Source organism: Polypterus senegalus, chromosome 11, assembly GCF_016835505.1.
Source record: "Polypterus senegalus isolate Bchr_013 chromosome 11, ASM1683550v1, whole genome shotgun sequence".
NCBI classification, from domain to species: Eukaryota; Metazoa; Chordata; class Cladistia; order Polypteriformes; family Polypteridae; genus Polypterus; species Polypterus senegalus.
The window spans coordinates 34028512-34050892 of record NC_053164.1 but is presented as its reverse complement, the minus strand read 5'-3'; the positions used below and the strand labels follow the sequence as shown (position 1 = coordinate 34050892).

At 40.1% G+C, this 22381-nt stretch overlaps 1 protein-coding gene across 1 annotated transcript in view; it reads left to right on the top strand.

Moving 5' to 3' along the window:
• Positions 1–22028, top strand: part of LOC120539750 (heparan sulfate glucosamine 3-O-sulfotransferase 1-like) — a 71683-nt gene extending 49655 nt beyond the window's left edge. The window contains exon 2 of the mRNA XM_039770132.1: positions 20346–22028. Within this exon, the coding sequence (XP_039626066.1) occupies positions 20476–21417 (942 nt within the window). The 5' untranslated portion in view covers positions 20346–20475 and the 3' untranslated portion in view covers positions 21418–22028. The remainder of the gene's footprint in view (positions 1–20345) is intronic.
• The last annotated feature ends 353 nt before the right edge of the window (positions 22029–22381 follow it).

Genomic DNA, 22381 nt, shown 5'->3' with positions numbered 1-22381 from the left:
TATTAGAGCGTCTTCTGAACTTACTTGTTCCATTGCAGAGTCATGATGAGCCACATCCTATACATCAAAGACAGTATAAATTTATTGTAACTTTGACTGTGATCTTTACAGTTCATTGTCTAAGACATTATGTAAATGAAACCTGATTTTGTTCCTAAGACTCACCACAAGATGCACTGCTGAAGTGAAACATTAAAGGAGATTTTTACAGGGTGCACTATGAAAGACGCTATATGAGTCAGAAATTGACCATGTAGGACATACTGTGTATAGGAGAAACAGTGCAAAGCAAACACTGTGAAGCACTTCTTGTTTGAAAATTAGAACAATGACGATGCTATAAATGTAAACTGGAGTCCCTCCATTTGCAGAAGCCGGCGTTTGTCCAGAGCATAATAATTAAAGATGGAGTTCACCCTTTTTAAAAGTCAAGCTCATTGAAGTGTATCCAAGGTCCAAATCATTTTCACATGGATTGTTTGGATTTGATTTTCCCCTAAACTACTTGTTTTCCTTTGCAGTGACCTAAAATGGGGTAAATGTCACTAACTGACTTTGTTCATATTGAATGTCGACTTTACATTTCTACTAAAATGTTTCTTTTAATGTCAACATTTTTATGAGGAAAAAAAAACATGTTGACATTTAATTTGCAAAGATTGCAGAGTTGTACAAGAAGCAGCATCATATTTCAATAAGGTGTGACGTTAAGTGGGTTTTTATGGAAGCCGCTGCAGGGCGTTGGGGTGTCAGGGGTAAGTGAAGCTTATTGAAGTTCATTTCTGTGAACACCACAGCTCTCCAAATGGCGTGTGCTATTAACATTGGTCCTTGTTAAGTGTTATTAGGTCAACATGAGTGAAGTAGGGAAAGGCGTTATATAAATAAAATGTATTATTATTCTACGTTCCCCCAGCTCTCTAACTGTTTTGTTTGCCATGCCACTCGTTCATTAAAGTCTTGTTGTTGACATTTTTCCTTGCCAAACAAGTGTCTGTCTACAGGCTGTTGATTTTAATATCCAGTGCATTGGACGGTAGCCATCTGTGTGTTGAGTTTTCATGCTCTGCTGTTGTTCACCTGACCCTTCTGTTGTCTTCCGTTTTCTTTCACAGCCAAAGGTCTAATGGCTTCTTTACATATGGCCAGTTTGAGTGTGTGCCCAGCTATTAACTGGCATCTTGCCCAAAATGATTCATACTTTGTGTTTATGTTGTGCGCTTATGTTTCCTGCAAAAATTTGAATGGATGGCCAAGTCTTAATTCTTATTTTGCTCAGTTGGTTCGCCTGTTGGTCAGTTTAAATTATACATTTCAGTGCAGTTTATTATCTGCGTATGTGTTAGGCCATAGAGGGTGACCTCAGTATTGTGCCAGGCTTGAGCTCCCTGGGTATTGTATAAGACACACACACACACACACACTCGTGGAAACCAAAATCTTTATCCAGCATTGTGGCGTGTCTTCTGTAGTTAACAGCAGCCATTTCCTTGCATCACTGACAGAGGCAATGTCATGACGTGCATGCAGTCCTCAAGGTAATGGAGTGTGAAAGGTTGCTAAGCTTCACTCAGATCTCAAGCTAAAGTTATATCTTGGGTGTGAAATCTTACATTAGTGATGGCCCCATTGTGTTCTGAAGGCATTGGAAAATGTCATCTGGCAGAGAGATGACAAGTGAGGGCCTTGGTAAGCACCAAATGCTCCGTCTCGGCAAGAGAGTGTGAAGATCTCACACACACACATATGGGGAGGAAAGTTTCAAAGAGATGTGCACAACTGTGTTGTAAGAACATAAGAAATTTGACAAACTGGAAAGAACTATTCAGTAGATCAGGCGTGTCTGCTTAAATAAGTGAAGCTTTCCCAATGTCCAATCCAGATTCTTCCAGAATGTTGTCAAAGTTTCTGCTTCATCCACACGTTTTGGTAGTTTGCTGTATATTCCAGATTCCTTCAACTCTTTGAGTAAAGAGATGCTTCCTGCCTTAATCTGAAAGGCACTTCTCCTAACTGCAGTCCACTCCTGACACCACTGGCATGAATTCATAACCCTATGAATGTGAGAATGGGTGAATGGATGAATACCACATGGTGGGCTGATGCCACATGCTGTTTCCTGGATAACATCTGCCACCCCCTCTGGACTTGACTATCACTTCTGACTTTCTGTCTGCTTGTGCTGCTAAAGCTCATGGTGCTAACAAGCTGAGCAGCTCTGACCACACTATTTCATTGACATCAGAAGTCTTTAGCTGTTCCTGGTACCCAGGGGACATCTTTACTGGAGCTCCCAGTTATTACTTTAGTGATCACCACTCCATGGTGTCCTGCAAGTAGAGAGGTACAGAGAAATTATTTACATGTATTGTCACAATAGGAGCACAGGCAAGGTCAGTGGTGGGCACTAAATTGGCATCTTTTGGTTTTATACTACAACAACTCAAGCTGCTAAACTAAGAACCACTTCAAATGTTTCCTCTCAAATCGGAGCAGCAGCAGCTCTACTCTCAGGTCCCCATACTGTTGAGCTCCATTACTTTGCATGAACGCCATATTTTAAGTAGTTATGCCTGTGGTCTGATTGTTTTGGTCACTACCCATAGCTCACGACCCTATGGTGGACTCTAAGTGTAGGTTGACATCTAGGTCAAGAGCTTTGTCCATTTAACTTCTGCTTCTTCACCACTCCCAATACTATGTATGCCCTGTTGGTCAAGCTCATTATTCTTGTCCAACGTCACTCATGAGAAAGACTCTGAGGTATTTAAATTGCTCCAATAACTCTTCACTAAGAAGAAATCATAATGCAGAGAGAAGATCCCGATTAATGGTTCTCTCCTTGTTCACTTCACACTCAGTGTTGTGCTCCGATGGCCTCAGTCAAATGAGGCTCAAGAACAACATCATCTGCAGACAGCTGAGAAACAGACCTCACCAGTGATGAGTGAAAGAATTACCAGATAAAACTCAACGTCTTGCTTTGCAAAATAATTTGTGAAACAAATGATGTTTCACTTCAAGCAAAATTTCTGTCAATGATACAAGAAGAAAGGTTTTTACTCTTGTCTGGCAGTGCTTTCATACTTTAATTAATAAAGTATCTATCTATCTATCTATCTATCTATCTATCTATCTATCTATCTATCTATCTATCTATCTATCTATCTATCTATCTATCTATCTATCTATCTATCTATCTATCTATATCTATCTATCTATCTATCTATCTATCTATCTATCTATCTTTCTATCTATTACTTAGTGCCTTATCTATCTATCCATCTATCTAGGTCATTTACTGTGTAAATAAAGTTCTCTATCGTAAAAAATAAATGGACTCATGTCCTGTCACATGTAGACATTTTGTTGAGCCCCCAGAATTGTGTTGAGTTTGTACCGGTAAGAGGACAACCATTTTGCCAATTATGGTGACAGTCTTGGCAATCGCAATCCTAATGATGCATCGGAGGCAGAAATGAAACTTGAATCTTCATGGTGGTTGGAGCATGTGGAGCATGTGAACGCTCATATGCAGGAATCATGAAACAGGGAAGGATGGTTCCAGGTAAAGGTTTACTCAAGCAACTTTACATATAGTGAGTTTTGATTTGGAAAAAAAACACAATTATATGCACACTGGTTCACTTTGTGGAAAATAAGCAGCCATGTCACATTTTTAACAAAACACTCTGTGAATGTGAATCAGGGGTCACAACTAGAATTGATTTTACTGACTAAGAGCAAAGAGAGAGGTCAAAACTGTAATTTCTGTCACCAATTATAAATGTGGTGTGAGCAACAAGTGTGGGTGGCACAAAGAAACACATTATATTTGTGGCACATATTCTTCTAAGCTTGCAGTCTTTGAGGTGCCATTCTTCTAGAAGTCTCATTCAGATTGAGACTTTTAGTGGTGTTGCTGGTGAAAAAAAAAGTAATTAACAGTTTCTTTAGATTTTTGGCAGAGTTACAGTTGATAATAAAGCCATTGTTTTCTAATATATTTATTTAAATTTTTTACAAGATTTAATTAAGTTAATTATTTATCATATATGCATAGAACTGTACTGCAGCACCCTTGTAATAAATAGTCCAGCAATCAATGTGTTAAAAACTCGCTGGGAAAAGTAACCTGGCTGCATTACCAGATAGTCCTGTATCCTTTAGCTCTACATGAAGGAGACAGGCCAGACAACTAAGTAAACTGCATATGTTTTTAAAACACAAAAATAAAACACAGAATAATTAACAAACTTCATAATATTACATAAATAGAGTCAGTCAGTCATTACCCAATCCACTATATCCTAACACAGGATCATGGTGGTCTACTGGAGCCAATCCCACCCAGCACAGGGCGCAAGGCAAGAATAAATCCCGGGCTGGGTGCCAGCCCACCACAGGGCACACACACACCAAGGACAATTTAGGATCACCAATGCACCTAACCTGCATGTCTTTGGACTGTGGGAGGAAGATGGAGCACCCAGAGGAAACCCAGGCAGACATGGGGAGAACATGCAAACTCCACGCAGGGAGGACCCAAGAAGCTAACCTGGGTCTCCTAACTGTGAGGCAGCAGCGCCACCATGCCGCCCTTACATAAATACTAAAGAGACAAAATAAAACCAAAAGTAGAATTACATAACATACAAAATTATATTTGAAGAACAAAACCACTAATTAAACAAGTGTCCTGACTCGGCAGAAAAACAGATAACTAATGTCTTGAGTTGAACTGAAAGATACATGCAAAAGTCCAAACAAAGAAAAGTAAAATGAAGCCACCAAAACCCAGATGATAGGCAAAAATCAGACAAGAAATCGAAAACCAGGCAAAACATGGAAATTAATCAGAAAGAGAATACAATCAAGGTTTTGAAGGATTGGAAATGTGGGATGCAAAATGTCTTCCATTATAGGAAATGCCTATAAGACCTCCAAACTCAGCCCTGCTCATGAAAACAAGAAGTAAAACTCAGCCAAAGAAAAGACCCTGGTTGAAAGATAACTGTGAAGGCAGACTGTGTAATGGGGAAATAGGACTGGAATAAAAGTAAAAACCTCAAACTGATGGGACTGCTATATCTACCCCAGCAACCCAATTCTGCTTCCGGAAGGCTAAAACTCAACATGGTGGCATGTATTCTAAAACAAAGATGACATTGTTGTATAACAATCTACCGTATATTAAAACACCAAGGCCTGTGTGTCCACTGCCTCTAAGCCAACTGATTGGCCAGTTTGGTTTCAGTGTGATTGGTCAGTTTGGCTTTGGTGATGCGATCAAAAAAGGAAGTGCAAGTGACAAAACGCCTGGAGAAGAATTAGCATAGGAGCCATGCTGAGAGAGTTGCTTTCAAAGATAGAGAGTATAAATGCAGACAGGTGATGAGCAAGGCACCTCAAAAATAATGACAGAGTCTGAGAAGTAGGCTTCACGGGGACAGGCTTGAGAGGGTCAAGAGAGGTTCTGACATGGATACTGAAGAAAGGTGCTGAAGATACATATAGGGCAAGAGATTGCAAATGCTTTTAAATTATTCTAATACCTGTCTTTGATAGGCAGGTATAACCAAAACCAAAGTAAGATAATGATCTCCATAACATGAAGCTTATGTAAAAATTAAGCCAACTGTTAGAAAAAGTTACTAAAGAAAGAAATAAAATTATAACAACCTAAGTGCCAGAAATGATTCCACTTAACTGGGCCCTTAACCTGCAATTGCTCCGTCCATTAACCTGCTTCCAGCCCTGCAAGCAGGCGCTCCAACCTGCAGGGAAAGCTTGTGGGTTGGTGGCAGGACTGGCACTTCAGCCACCGTTGTCAACGGCACCCGGGCACAGACAGGCAGACATCTTGTTTTGCACAACCACCACACGTTTATTTACAGTATATACAATTGTTCTGGTCACAAAGACCCGAGTCCTTCAGTCACACAGACCCATTCAAGTGCACAAACCCCTATCCCAAAGTCCTGGTCTCACGATGCCTTTCTTTGCGCCGCCTTCATCCTCTCCTTCTGCCTTGTCCTGCTTTCACCCGACTCCAGCCTCGAATGTATGAAGGACGGCCCCTTTTATAGAGTGCCCGGATGAGCAACAGGTGTTCCCGGCATTCCTCCGTTGGCCACGCCCCAGCGTGGCGGAAGTGCCAGCTGTCCTCCTGACAGCCCTCCGGGTAACACCAAAGGTCTTCCCCAGCACTTCCTGGTGTGGCGGAAGTGCTGGGGCAACAAGTCTCCAAGACATCGGGGCGCCTCCTGGCGGTGACCACGGGCCCCTACAGGGAAAGGCTTCCATGCCCTTGACCCGTGGCCCCCAAAGCAACCCGGAAGGCAAACCCCACGTGATCCAGGCAGGGCTCTGACCCTCTTCCGGTCCCTCCTGGCGTCCCGGCCGGGTCATGGCCCCTGGCATCCCTGACACCGTATAAAATCTCACACTGTTCCACTCCATCTGGACTAGTGTGATGCTGATGGGTCACCCTTTGCACAGCTGTGCTTGGGTCCTAATCTGGAATCCTGAGTTGATTTGTCATGTGGTGGGTGTGGCTATGTGCTATATCAGTAAATGCTCCCAACCCCCATAACCATCTAAATACAGATACCCACAGGGCATGATGGGATCTCTAGTCCCATGGGGCAGCCCTATTGGGTTCCATCGGGGCTGCCAGGGGGAGTTTCTGGGATTTGTAGTCTCAACTTTCTAGGGCTTCTGGTTTTCCCAAAAGTGCTCCCAAAGTGAAAGAAATGATCATTTGAAAATTTATTGCTGTGATTTGCGTCTGTGCAATTGTGCCTGGGGTTTGTGGAGCTGCAGCACTTCCCCCAGGTGGTCACAGTATATATCAGATTTTATCAAAAACATAAACAAAATAAACAAACAAAGAGTGCCCTGGCTAAACCGTAAGACAAAATAATAAATCCAAAAGTTTCCTCCCATCTAGAAGATTATCACCAAGTACTTACCACTAAACAAATTATTAATTCATTTGTAGACCTGCCTAACCCAACTGTCAAACCTGGAAATGTTGTGGGTGGCTGTTGCACAATTTCACTTTGCATCAGCTGGTCAGTTTTCTTGTTGTAGAACTTTGACTGAGGCTACATCCACATTTCTACATTTTCATTCAATTTGTATTCTCTTTATATATTCTCTTTGTTCATATAAGTGTTTTCATACCATTTACAAAAGTATTGCCGTCCACACTAAAGCGACCAAAAACGCATTTGACGTAGATGTTTGCATACGCTGGGTATTTGTGCATTGGTGAAAAAAATCTATAAAGGGGTGGTAAGTCCACCAACCACAGGATTTATTGCAAAACTGTAGTGAATGGTAAATATGTCATTGGGCACTGTGATGGACTGGCACTCTGTTCAAGGCTGGTTCCTATTTTGTTCTCAATGCTGCCATGAAAAGCTCTCCCAGCCTTGAAGGTGGCTCAGTAATGGACGGTTCATATTAATGTGACCTGCCATTGCACCATGGTACACTTAAGATGTTGCTGGTTTCCTGATGAGATGCCTGTTCTTCCCTCCTGTTAATTGATCCTGGTTACTTAGTGAGCATCTTCGTCCACCTGTGAGCACTTCAACTACTTTTTATTAAATTTGTTAAAAATGAACACTCATGAAACATAAGGTTTGCTGTCATATAATTGTCTTGTTTTTATCGTGGGTAAGCTCAGTGGCACAGTGGCTGCTGTTGCTTGGCTGTACAGTAAATGTGTGGTGTCTGAAGTGATTACTAAAATGGCAACGTGTTTTCACAGCAGTCACTGCTTCTGCCTCACTGTGGTATTCCAGTTTGCTCTGATGTGCATGTTGGTTTAATTGATTGGCCTGGTGGGGGCAAGATCTGTCATACTCAGGCTTCTCCTTCAGGTTGGGCACTTGTCTTGCCCAAGTGAACCCCTAATCGGAAATAGAGCAGGTCTCTAAAGGTGGGAGATGTGGTGGTGGGGTGAACCTGACATATTGGTCTGTAGTTTGTTGATGTGTTTAGTGGCATGGGACAAAGACTGCAAGGTGCTATATAAAAAGAAGGATCAATACAAACCATCAGAGTCACCATTCTAGACATGTGTCGATTCTTTTTGGCATGATATATTTGTAAAGGGCTTTGTGGCATGGCATGCAGAGTGCAAGCCACTATATTAAAAATGATGAATACAGAAGAACAAGGTCATCACTACAGACATTAACTTTTGAAGCATTTTTGGGATCCAGGTGAATGCTGGCATAAGCTCTATGCGGGCAAACTAGCAGTTTATTCCTAAACAACTGACCCCATTTTTCAGTCCCTTGGGAGGTGAGACAGACGACATCCAGCAGGGTACCTGGGGAGGGTAAAGCGTCTTTCTAGTATTGCGGCATGGAAAGGGAGTTTATCTGCAAAGGACACCGACTGGGTTGAAAGGAGCCTTTTTACGCTCCCCAGGATGTAGCACAATGTGTGAAATTGCTCCCAGCAGGGGTGCTGGCACCATTAGCGTTCCCCATATTATCCTGTTATGGTAGGGCAGGCAGGCTGCACAAGCCTGATAAATGGCACACCAACAAAAAGAAAGCAGCACTCGCCTCCTTTGTTCTTGCCGTGCTTGAGGCGTGTGAAGTAAGTGGTGAGAAATCGCAAGAAGAAAGCTTAGAAACGTATATAAGTGCAATTTCAAGGGTGACACTAAGAGAACAGAAGTTGAATAAAGCAGGGGTTCTCAAACTCTGATTTGACATCCAAGTGATCAATCAGCAGTGCCTGGAATGTCACCGATATGCCATCACGTGTCATTTATTCAACTAGGTGAATGCACCTATTTTTGCTCTACATACTCATGAATTAAAGTTTGCTTCTTTTTCTTTTTTTAGGTTAATGTCTTTCATTCATTCACCTCAATGCCACTTTATTAAAATTGCAGGTGGAGTCCATCCTGGCAATAGTTGGCACAAGACAGGAACGTACACCGAACAAGATGCCATGCAACAATGCACACAGTCACATTGAGCTATTTTATAATGGGCAGTCATCTGTAGAGCAGAGTTTCTCATTTGCCACCTGGCTCTACTACTTTGATCGTTTTTCCTATTGACAGACCCAGCAGTGGCCTACACTGAAGCTGGTCATCCCTTATGCATTGCATTGAAAGAGGACATTTTTAAAAGATCTGATCCTCCATTCCTTGTCTCGGCCTTCAGTTCCAGACCAAAGTGACTTACCCAAATTAATCATAAAAGATCAGTCGACATAAAAAAGTGGGGTGAATATGGGCCATTCTAAAAAACACACAGAATCTGATGAAATGATACATGAAGTGTGGAAATGTCAAACTCAAAGAAAATTATAAGCTGACGCTAACCTTAAAATTATCCAAGAATGGGACTTAGGTAGAGGATTTTATTCTAAGGGGTTAAAGTTAATACAGCAGCTAAGAAGTCAGCTAAACTGGGCACGCTAAGACTTGGCCAGACACAATTTTGTCTCCAGTGGAATACAAAAGTGGAATTGTTATAGGCTTTTAAAGGAGTACTGTGAAAAATAGGGAGAAATGTATTTAACTTGCAGACACAATTCATCACAGGCTTTAGAAGGACAAGAACACAAAATAAGGAGAAATGTATTTAACTCTTTGACACAATTTGTCACAGCCTTTTAGAAGGACTGTAGCGTGAAATAAGAAGAAATGTATTTAACTCGTTGACATAATACGAGTATGTTACAGGCTTTTAGAAGGACTACTGTGTAAAATAAGGAAAATTTATTTAACTCATTGACATAATATGTTACAGGCTTTTTCAACAACAATAACATTTATTTATATAGCACAGTTTCATACAAACAATAGCTCAAAGTGCTTTACATAATGAAGAATAGAAAAATAAAAGACACAGTAAGAAAAATAAGTCAACATTAATTAACATAGAATAAGAGTAAGGTCCGATGGCCAGGAAGAACAGAAAAAACAAAAAAAACTCCAGACGGCTGGAGAGAAAAAATAAAATCTGCAGGGATTCCAGACCATGAGACCGCCCAGTCCCCTCTGGGCATTCTACCTAACATAAATGAAAACAGTCCTCTTTGGATTTAGGGTTCTCACGAAAGGATTTGATGATGATGGTCACATAGACTTCTGACTTTTAGTCCATCAATGAAGGAACATCATGGTGCTTTGATTAGGTGGTGGTGGCGCAGGCCGCCACCACAAAGAAACCGGAAAAAGAAACAGAAGAGGGAATAGAAGTTAGTATGGATTTTAGAGCCACCATGAATAGTTATTATAATGAATTGAATACACAGAGTTTCAGGATTAAATTAAAGTGAAGTTATGAGAAGGCCATGTTAAAGTAATGTGTTTTCAGCAGTGTTTTAAAGTGCTCCACTGTATTTGCCTGGCGAATTCACATTGGCAGCCTATTCCAGATTTTAGGTGCATAGCAGCAGAAGGCCGCCTCACCACTTCTTTTAAATTTTGCTTTTGGAATTCTAAGGAGACACTCATTTGAGGATCTAAGGTTACGATTTGGAATATAGGGTGTCAGACAATCCGATATATAAGATGGAGTGAGATTATTTAAGGCTTTATAAACCATAAGCAGAATTTTAAAGTCAATTCTGAAAGACACAGGTAACCAGTGTAGTGACATCAAAACTGGAGAAATGTGTTCAGATTTTCTAGAAGGACTTTAGAAGGACTACTGTGTAAAACAAGAAGACACATATTTAACTTCACATATTTCATCAAAGGTTTTTAGAAGGACAACAACAAAAAATAAGAACAATGCATTTAACTCTTTGACACAATTAATCACAGGCCTTTGGAAGGATTGTAATGTGAGGAGGAACATATTTAACTCATTGACATTATATGTTACAGGCTTTTAGAAGGACTACTGTGATAATAAGGAGAAACGTATTTAACTTGTTGACATAATATGTTCCTGGCTTTTTGAAGGACTACTGTGTAAAATAAGGAGAAATGTATTTTACTCAACAAAATTCATCATAGGTTGTTAGAAGGACAACAACATAAAATAAGGAGAAATGTATTTAATTCATTGACACAATTTGTCACAACCTTTTTAGAGGACTGTAGTGTGAAATAAGAAGAAATGTATTTAACTCATTGACATAATATATTACAGGTTTTTAGAAGGACAACAACATAAAATAAGGAGAAATGTATTTAACTCATTGACAGTACAGGAAAGTAGATTGAAGTGGTATGGACATGTGATGAGGAGAGACAATGATATGTGGGCAAAGGAGTGATGGGAATGGAAGTACGGGGGAAGAGAAAGTGAGGGAAGCCAAATTGGAGATGGACGGATAAAGTAAAAGAAATCTGAAGGAAAAGGGCCTGACTGGTGAGGAGGTGCAAGGCTGAGCTGAATGGAGAAGGTCGATCAATCACATCAACCATCACATAGGAGTGGGAAAAGATGGCAAAGAAGATGAAGAAGACACAGTTCCTCCCATTTTTAGAAAGAAAATTACATGAAATGGGGAGAAATGTATTCACCTCATTGACACAGCTCTTCACAGGCTTTTAGAAGGACTGTAATATAAAATAAGAAGAAATGTATTTAACTTGACACAACTCATTACCGGCTTTCAGACATGGGGATTGACTATTTTTTAACAAGTAATACAAACACGTTTGTTGCAATAAACCAAATAATGCAATTTATTCATGACATAAGGATAATAGAAAAATTAATATACAAAGGTATATACAGACTAAGGACAATAACAAACAACACAATCAACACTAGCCAAATTTGATCCTCTTCTCTACTATAGAAAAAGTCACCTAACTTATGAAATATATTTTCTTGATTATTATCTAAAGAATTACCCATAATTTGTTCTGGACTGGCTTTCTGATATTGTACTTAGAATTTTGCTCTTTCAGCCAGTTAGACTAATATGTTCTTAGCTAGTCATAAAGTTTCTAGTGCCCACAATGTGATGGCAGCATTGATTAATTCACAGCTAATCTGCACTGGTTTACCTTCCCACACACGCAGCTCCTGTGTTTGCGCTGTGTGTGTGTGTGACATTATTCTGAACGTTTTGACTACATTTAGGAAAAGAAACTTATAATCGCAAAAAACCTATTTATCACACGGCTTATTACTCTTATAGTAATACCAGTAACCTTACATACATTTGGACGGAGTGGTGGCTCTGAGGCTAAGGATCTGCGCTGGTATCCCAAAGGTTGCTGGTTCAAATCCCCGTCACTGCCAAAAGAGATCCTACTCTGCTGGGCCCTTGAGCAAGGCCCTTAACCTGCAGTTGCTCCAGCGGTGCTGTACAATGGCTGACCCTGTACTCTGACCCCAAGGGGTATGCGAAACTAACCAATTCCTAATACAAGAAATTGTATAAGGTGAAACAAAAAACAAAACATTTGCTGGCATAATGCTAACTACAAAGATGCAGTCAATAATTCTTGCAATCACAGTAGCCGTACTTAATGATTTGCTTTTAGGGAACTCTTGGTGTTGGTGATGCTTTGTCCCGATTTGTTCGGTTGTCATCTTTCTCCAGCATACATGGTAGAATGTTCATTGCAATTTTCCTTTCTTTAATCAGAAGCTCTTCTCCATCTTTGTTTTGTCATTCCTTGTGGTTGAAGGTGGTACTGCAGTTTGTCTTTGAGGTTTGGTCCTCTTTTGCTAGCATATATTTATATCCGCTGGGCAGTTGATGATCGGTCAACTCCTGTCTTCAATAAGACAAATTCATTGCTTCACATACAGTCTCTCTTGCTTGTGCACCTTGTTTTGCTTTAGCAAGATTTGGACTTTGCATGACACTCACAACCAATCTTCATGAATTCATTGTTCTTGTATGATTTATTTATTTTTTAAATGAATTCAATGTTAATTTTGCTTACTTCCATTCGCCACGTTGGGTCTTGTGGTAGCCATTTTGTGTTTGCAATTGCCAAGTAGCTTTTGTCAATTACAGTAGAATGAGTGATGTTACTTAACCATATTATCCTTATCTGACTGATTCCAATCTGAACCTTTGCACATTTGTTTTCTTTTTGTTTTTTCCTCATGTCTTCTGATTCCTTACATTTGTATTCGATTTCAATTTTAGGTTCAAAATTGGGTTTTGATTCTCTCTTTAGTTTCCAGGGGCCTCATGTATAAACGGTGCGTACGCACAGAAATGTTGCGTAAGAACTTTTCCACGTTCAAATCGCGATGTATAAAACCTACACTTGGCGTAAAGCCACGCACTTTTCCACGGTACCTCATGCCTTGTCGCATAAGTTCTCCGCTCGGTTTTGCAAACTGGCGGCACCCAGCGTCAAAGCAATGGTACTGTTCTTGTGTTATTACTCATTATTTTCATGACGCGGCTTTATAAATACACAGAAACTGACCGCATATTGTTTATTAGTGTAATGCATCTGATTGTAATTAACTTGTAACAATATAATGGTCCAGGGAACAGCCATAGTATTCCAAATACCATAACTGCTTTAGCGTTGTTACTCTCACTTCTCCTTCTTCTTCTTCTTCTTATTTCAGCTCCTCCCGTTAGGAGTTGCCACAGCGGATCATCTTTCTCCATATTACTCTCACTGCACGACTCGGAGTATTTATATCACTGTATCTGAGTGTGAATCGCAGCAGCAGCTGATCGGAAAGAGAATTATCGGTATACAGCTTTAAGGACACGCTGTCTCAGCCACTGCAAAACGTTTTAAAGCATTTTCTGTACGGACCTCGCGGTTCAGAAACAGTTTAATCCCAAGAACTTTAAATGCACTTAATCAATTGCTCCTTGTAGAACGGTTTGTACTTATAAGTACAATCACCACACTGTAAACTTGCACTACAGTTATAATATCTCACAACCTGGGCCACTTTATAAAGTGCGTATTTACATATGATGACGATATCATTTTTAAGGTGAAATGCAGCAAAATATGTTTGTTAAATTATACACATAAAACTTTAACTTCATTTAAATAATCTATATTCTTCACTGGGAGTGTCGTTAAGGATAGAATAATTAAACATGTACTACGAAGATATTTCAATGTTCTTTAAACGTTTTGAAGAATCGGCACTAAGCTTACAGATGGCTTAACGTCTATTACAGAGCTGATTGTATGACGATCGGTTACTTGGGAAAAGAAAAGCAAGGACTCTTGGGGCTGTCAGTATTTTGGTTATTCAGAGAGCTGTAATATCACTAATGTAATGGACTCTGTGTCCAGTTGGAGGAAGAGAGCCAGTTTAAGAAGCAAGTAGTGATTCACACACATAGAGCACATACGAGTAGAAGATCAAATACAAAACAAAGCATTTAACGTGCTACTTTAATTACGATGTGATTTGAGAAACTGGTCAATTAAACGATTTTAAGATGAAGTTTATTATGTTCTACTAAATGACAAAATAAACTACGCGATTAAAGTGGAAATGTCGAGATTGAAGTTGACATTTTGTGCTTTTTCCCCACCGTGTGCCTTTTTTCTCTGTACCCTAATAAACTTTCATATGACAGTCAGACAGTGGGCTTACAACTCTTCTTTTCACGGCAACTTTGATATGTGACTTCTTTTTTATTTCCGGCACTGTGCGATTTTGTGAATGTGAGCTTTCAAGTTTCTCCAACACGCTATGTCACTCGATCAACTTCCTTTTGTTGATTATACCACGGTTTATTTGAACAAATAGTATATTTTTCCTTTGCCTCCACTTGGTATTCGCTGAAATTCTTATATTTTCCCCCGTGCTTTTCCCATTGTCTTTTCACAGAAGGCTGAGTTTAAGGGCGATTAATATTCATTTGCATATTCAAAGAGGCGTAATTCTGGGAGTATTTGGGGCGTTACATAAAGCGCGTGCACGAGCGTTAGTTTTCACGCTGATCGAGATTTATGTAACGGAAGAACGAGGAAGTTGGAGTACGCACAGATTCCTGCATCTGGATTTTTCTGTGCGTAAACACATTTCGGCTTTTCTGCTTACGCCATGTTATAGTGCGAGTTCTATGCACGCCGTTATACATGAGGCCCCTGGTCTTAGTCTCTTGCTTTTTTAATGATTGCTCTCTTGGTCCTTCCTTTAAACAGGTTTGCATTCTGGTGATACCATAACACCAACTTTGTCACACGTGGACTTTCACTCTTACAATCCAGTGTTAGGTTACCCTTCAGAGTAAAAGAGATCGCTCCATCTTTTGTCTGTGATGTCTTAATCCTTTCATTGGTGCAGCCATGGAGATGCTAAATGTGGCAATGATGGAGACAATCCCTGAGTCATTGTGGTGTGGAGGTCTACTTCTCCAACTCCTTTGTTCTGCCAGAACTCTTTTCTTGATACTTTGCTGTATTTTGCAATTCATCCTTCATTTTCCAATTTAAGCATTAAAGCCATCCTGCCACTCCTAAGAAGCACAAAAAGAGCTCTTCCTTCTTGCAAGCAAGGCTGTTTATTTTTAACAACACTTTAAGTTGGTGGATTCCATGTTCGGGAAGCTCCTTATTGAACAACGGCAATGCACCATTGCTGAGAGTCTCATTAGGATAAGGAATATATGCACACATGCACAAACACACACAAACACCCTTGAAAGGCCTTGATGGAGGAGTGTGGCATACTTCAAATTATAAATAGTGCCAAGTTTGTTTAATAGCAGCAATTCCTTATACTCCTGTTGGGCAGCTTGGCACAGGAAAGGAAATAAACATGTGGCAAACGCTTTTTTAAGCTGAACTTACTGAGTGATATCTGCCCAAAAAATGTAAAATCTGTGTTACCTTTTGATGGAAAACTCTTCCCTCAGCAAGTAAGAAATCTAATAATAACTCAAATAAATAAAGTTGGTGTCCAGTGGCACACAGGACCTCTGCCATGCTGGTGTCTCAGATGGGGTTATTAATTATCTTGTTTTGGAAACGGACTCTGACATACTCTTGCTTTGTTCCTGTTTGCTTAACATAATTGCCCCCAGGGGAGCCACCTCATACATCACCAGGCCTCTGTGAGTCTCTATTCCACTCACTGAGCCCTCCCAGGGGCTCTGGCACTGCACTCGCCCCCTAATCTGGTGCAATAAGGCATCATTCCAGTCAGCTCTCCTGGATCTTTTGCAACTGCCTTTTAAACCGTCTTTGCTTTAGTAAAAAAGACAACACATCTTTGTGCACAGCACAAATTTCTACTTAAAGCAGATGTGAGCAGATATTTGTGCAAACACCAGAACTCATTTTAATTGCTGGTTTGGAAAACCATACAACACAAAGTAGGTTTAGAGCTTGTCCTTGCCATGCGCCACTTGCATGCAAGTACAGATAAAAACAGACTTATTTAAACATGCTGCTGTCCCACTTAATGGCCGATTGTTATAAAGTTAATTAAAAATTCAGGTTGAAGTAAGACATAACTTGTAGCCTAAATAAAAACAGATTACATATTAAATGCATTGTTTAATTACTAGACACAAATTATGATTAATAACCGCTTGGCTTTGATATTGGTGGATGGCACACATGCTGTTTCCATACTGAGTTTTGTACTTTTTAGCTGCAATAACTATTACATGGCAAATGGAAAGCTTATTTTTGATGCCAACTGCGTAATATCATTACCTATTGTTACTCATTAACTTAATCGATTTTGTCCAATTCCTTTTTTTATATCACACACTAATTTTGTATTTCTGTTTTGGGATTTGTAGCTATGCTCTTTAAATCTTTTGATGAATTCAAGCTGGCAGTTTAATCAGCCATTTGTTATTTCCCATTGAAATCTGTACACTTTCCATACCGTATGTCAGGCGCAGCCTGCAGCTCCACTCAAAGTCAGACCTGGAATATGTTGAGGCCACGCCCCAATCCCTCCTTCTGAGTGTCATTTCCTTCTAGCCCTGCCCATCTGTGGTTGCTGCTAGGCAACACCTATTATGCAGCAGTCACATGATGGAGGCTTGGGAAATTAAAATGAAAACTTCAGGGGTAGCCTTTGCTCAAGTGTTCTATTGGTATGAATTTCAGTTCCATGCTCTTGGTGTGGTGTCACTACAAGAGACAAAGACAATTAATTAAAGGATCAGGAGATGTAACAAGGTTGAAAAAATAGATCTAGGGCTCAATGGCAAAAATACAAATCAATCTTTCACAAAGCCACAAGAATCGGAACCAAAAAAAAGTCAAAATGGCAGGGTAAGAAAGACATGTACTCTAAATCACTTGTAAAGTTTTTTATTCAGACATGGATAGCCAGATGTCATAGGTCATGCTGAAGATGACATCCGTTGCACAATTTGGCAAAGCTTGGTGAGTATTGCTTAGACAATGGCAGACCCTCTTGCCACTAAAACAGAGGTGTCTAACAGCATTCCAAAATGGCATTTCATGAAGGCAATAAAAATGATTAAGTTTTGAAGTAAGTTAGTGAGAGAAAAACTAATATCAAAATCAAATTCCCAGAGTATAAGATGCCAGTTTAGCTGCATAGATCACCAAAAATATCAAGAGAAAGGAACAAAACATTATATCAGGTGTATTGTACATGCTTTTTATATTTACATTTATTTGCTCTTGTGCACGCTTTTATCCAAAGTGACTTACAAAAGATGGTGACTTTTATATTTTTATTTAAATTGTGCTTGCTGTTTCGTTATTATTATTTTGATGACACTACTTTATCAGCACCATTTTGTGTCAATCTTTGTATAGCCGTGTTTACTGTTGCTTTGCTGACTTGAAAGAGACAATAAAAAGAAAATGAAAAATGACCAGGAGAATCAAAAGTCAAACAACAAACCAAAGGTCAAAACTGGTAGACAGCGAAATCTTTGATCAAAGCCTGAAGGCGATAAAAAAACGAAAAACTCAAAAACAAAAGCAGGGATTTGAGAAAACCAGGAAGGACTAAATAATGATCATTTAATACTGCAAAGCAAGGTTTATCTGTCAAGCTCAGATAGCCCATCCATGCCTAGGGTGACCTTTGTATCATCACAAAATTGACGTCACAAACAAAGGCTCCCTGTGGAATTCTGGGAAGGATCTTCATGGAGATGACAGAAACAGAAATACGGCATACTGGCGCGCAAATGAGAAACAAAATGACATCAAAATAAAAGGTGACTAAATAAAGAATTTTTTCTAAACACAAAATTAAACCCCAAATTTGTACTCCTTGAATCTCAAACCTTACAATCTGTGTACAGATTAACAGAAATAGTACAGAAGTTTACAACAAAATGTATAGGAGTTGGGGATCATAGCAGTTGCTTTACCTGTTGCTGGTCCATTGACTCTGTAGTTACATAATGTCTTAAGTTATCATGTGCTGCCTATTTAGGATGGGTTCTGGTAGGCAATCAAAACTACGAGAAGGTTTATAGGGCCTTTAGTGCCACATGTGTACAAGGTAGAGTGAAATTCTTGCTTCCGTATGCTGATCACTAAGCAATGTATCGGCATAATTAATGAGTATAATTACCTAACCTCAAAATCTCTGGCTTCCTTACCTGAAATATCTCAAAGAGTTAACATTAAAAATATGGATTTCATTCATATTTCAAAAAAATAATAGTAGTTAGGGCTCAGGATTTCTAATTCCATTTAGGACTTTTTTCTTGTATTTTATTTCTCGACTGATTTTTTTTCAATCATGTCTTTGATTTGTCAGCCATTCTCTGTTAACGTCATGTCACATTAGACAACTTTTCCAGCAATTCTCAGCTGTAGGCCTTCATTTATATAATCTTAGTTAGTTGGATGCAGTCAGGGGTGTAGCTCTGTGAACCTGATCGCCTAGTAAGACATACCCAGTGAGTGAGACCAACTAGTCTGTGACTGGCTACGCTAACGTCAAGCATGTTTGATTTTCTTGTTAGTCGAAGGGGCGGGCTATGCATGCAGGAGAGCTGACAACAAAATGAACCAATGAATGCTCATCGGGTAGTGATGCGGTAAGGAACACACGTGTTTTAAACTTCAGAGACAGAAGAGGCACTTGCCTCTCGAATGTCTCATATTTTACACCTCTCTATTATAAAAGAAAATCTTGAGATGAGACTATTGCCCTCCTCTCAACCATTTAATGGCCCACACCCACGGTCCTCTCACCTCTCATTTGTGTGAATGCTTTTTGTCAGACACAGTTCCTGCACTCTCAGCTCTTATTAATTTTTACGTTTCCCTCACTTTAAGTTCCCAATGAAAGAAGACTTATTATATTGAAATCTTACTGAAGAATTTCATCCCGAAGGGTTATCAACAGAAGAAATGAGTACACGGGCAATCCTAGCACAGAGAAACAATGAAGTAAAACCTGTATGGTTTGTACTGTACGGGTTTATAATAAGGAGGGCACAGTAGCACAATGGTTAGTTCTGCCTCTCACATCTAGTGACTATGGGTTTCATTTCTTCATCTTCCACTTATCATGTGGAAATCTCTTGTTCTTTCCTTGCCCTTTTTTCTCAGGAACTTCAATACTCCACACATTCCAAAGACCTGCTCACTAGTAGCTGTAAACTGGCCCACTGTGAGGTTGGCAGTGTGTATGGTCATCAAATTTATGGACTTTTGTCTCATCTAAAGTGGCCTTAAGTCATTGTGGTAGATAGATAATGTTACAGAAAATGAATGCATGGATGATGATAATAATAATAAATTAGCAAACTACTAGGCACAGCATAATCTCTTTTTTTTAGGTGTGCCAGTGTAGTATCATCATATAAAATATATTTATAATGATCATCATACACAATATACTTATAATAGTCATTATTGTGGTCCTCATATTAGGTTAATTAGTTATAATTGGTTGATTGTGCAGTCAATTAATCATTGATGACTGAATTAGTTGCTTTATAGGTTGGTTCAATACAGCATATCTGAATTATTTTGCAGTGCCTTTAAATATTTAATTTGTAATTGAAATAACAATTTCTAGTGTTAGTTAAGGGAAAAAATGCCAGGCTATTGGGCAACACCCAAAGCCCTAGCCAGAGCTAATTTGAATAGGTCTATTAGTTTACAGCTGCTATTACTGATAATAATAATAATAATAATAATAATCCATCCATTATCCAACCCGCTACATCCTAACTACAGGGTCATGGGGGTCTGCTGGTGGCAATCCCAGCCAACACAGGGTGCAAGGCAGGAAACAAACCCCGGGCAGGGTGCCAGCCCACCACAGTAATAATAATAATAATAATAATAATAATAATAATTGAGTTGAGTGACATAGTTATTAAAGAGATTTGGCACCATGTGCCCCCGTTAGGTGCCCATTTCCACTTACACCCTGCTAATGTCACTGTTTTCTTGTTTTTCTTCTTTTTAACAGGTTGTTCTTATCCATACGTGGCCATCTCTTATCCTAAAGCTGAGATCCTGAGGGGCTTTGCTGGACTGTACATCTCCCATATCTTGTCAGCTGTGATCCTTCGAGTGACCGCTGTTTGACAGGTGCAGCCATGATTGGCACACTTCTTCTTGCCTTGCTTCTTCTTCTGTTGCTCCATTTGCAGCTTTGTATCTGCCTCGAGGTAATCAGGGCTGCTGAAATGGTCACCCAACTTGCCATGGAGGAGGAAGCCGCTGCAAATGCTATGGCTGCTAACAGCTCGAGGAGAACGCCTCGTGTTATTATTATAGGAGTCCGGAAAGGTGGCACACGCGCTTTGCTCGAGATGCTCAACCTGCACCCAGACATTGAGGTGGCCCGATCTGAAATTCACTTTTTCAACTTGGATGAGAACTATGAGAGGGGTTTTGGCTGGTACCTTGCGCAAATGCCATTGTCGTTACCGTATCAATTGACAGTGGAGAAAACGCCGGGCTATTTCGCATCACCCAAAGCCCCTGCCCGGATCCATGATATGAATAGCTCCATTCGCCTTTTGCTAATTGTGAGGGACCCAGCTGAGCGGCTGATCTCGGACTACACTCAAGTCTTGTATAATCGGAAGGAGAGGCGCAAACCCTTTCAATCGCTCGAGCAACTGGTTCTAAGAAAAGGGAAGCTGAACACTAATTACAAGGCAATTCAGCGCAGCCTCTACGATGTTCATCTCACTAACTGGCTGCGCTTCTTTAGTCTGGGGCAAATTCACATTGTGGATGGAGATGTTCTCATCCAAGACCCCTTCTCAGAAGTTGAAAAAGTAGAACGATTTCTAAAACTGCGTCCAAAAATTTTGAGGTCCAATTTCTATTTCAATCAGACCAAAGGCTTCTACTGTCTTAACACGGAGGGCCGGGAGAAGTGCTTAGATGAGTCCAAGGGGCGCCCACACCCTGCTGTTAACCGCAGCATTCTCCTCAAGCTCTGCGATTACTTCAGTGAGCACAACGAACGATTTTACAAAATGGTGGGCAGGACCTTCAGCTGGTGTGGGAACAACAGCCGGGTCTGAAATCCGGAGCTGGCGCCCCACCAAATGATACAGACCATTACCAACCTGCCTGCACCCATGGACCAGTACCTCCCTGGCAGAGAGACCTATTGCAGTGCCGAAATGAAGATGTGCCCACCCAGTCCAGGGAGGAAGCACAAGTGACTTTGACTCATGGATCTGTAGGCAGGGAAGAGACAACTGGCATTGATGAAATGAGACATCAGGGTTCAATGTCCCTGGGGTGGAGGGTCATGCTGGATATATCAGGCACATCAATTCTAGGTTTAATTTAGTTCTACTGTATGCTGTTTTCATCAACTTAACTTTTAAAAGACATTTTAAGCAGTCTAGCAGTCGCTGCTACATGCTCAGAAAAGTCAAAGGAGCAGATGCCACCTTCATTAATTTACTAGCTGGTCTGAGCCTGAGATCCCCACCAGGATCATTACAAAAAGATGGACACGTACTCACCAAAACATGGTGGATGGTGTGCAGTGTGAAGAACATCAGTCCTGGAACTTACAACGTGCCCCCCAAATGGGAACTTCAGGTGTAGACTTTATTGGGAATCACATTGCCTTCTGTTTACGGGGGGGATTTAATGGTTGAGCAAATCTAGGGGGTAACTTGTATATGGTTTTCTTTTAAGGCTCAATAACACAAAATTTTAGTAACGTAACATTAATAAAACGTAGTAACTCAACTAAGAATATTTTTATATATTCTACTGTCAGGCAACTTGGTGTTATAGTGACTTGTGAATTTATGTCTGTAAAATTATAAAATGCTGACCAAAATTTTACGTTGAAGGCTGTTAGTTTTACTTCATGGGCCAGAACTGCATCTGTGTTCCATGGCAAAATGGGTTAATCAACATTACAGAAAGTCTCCTTTTGTGACTCCCTTTAAGTAACCAAACAGAGAAATGCCAGAAGTGTGCCCACATGGGCAGCTTGATACCTTTGTGAATATATTCCTGTGT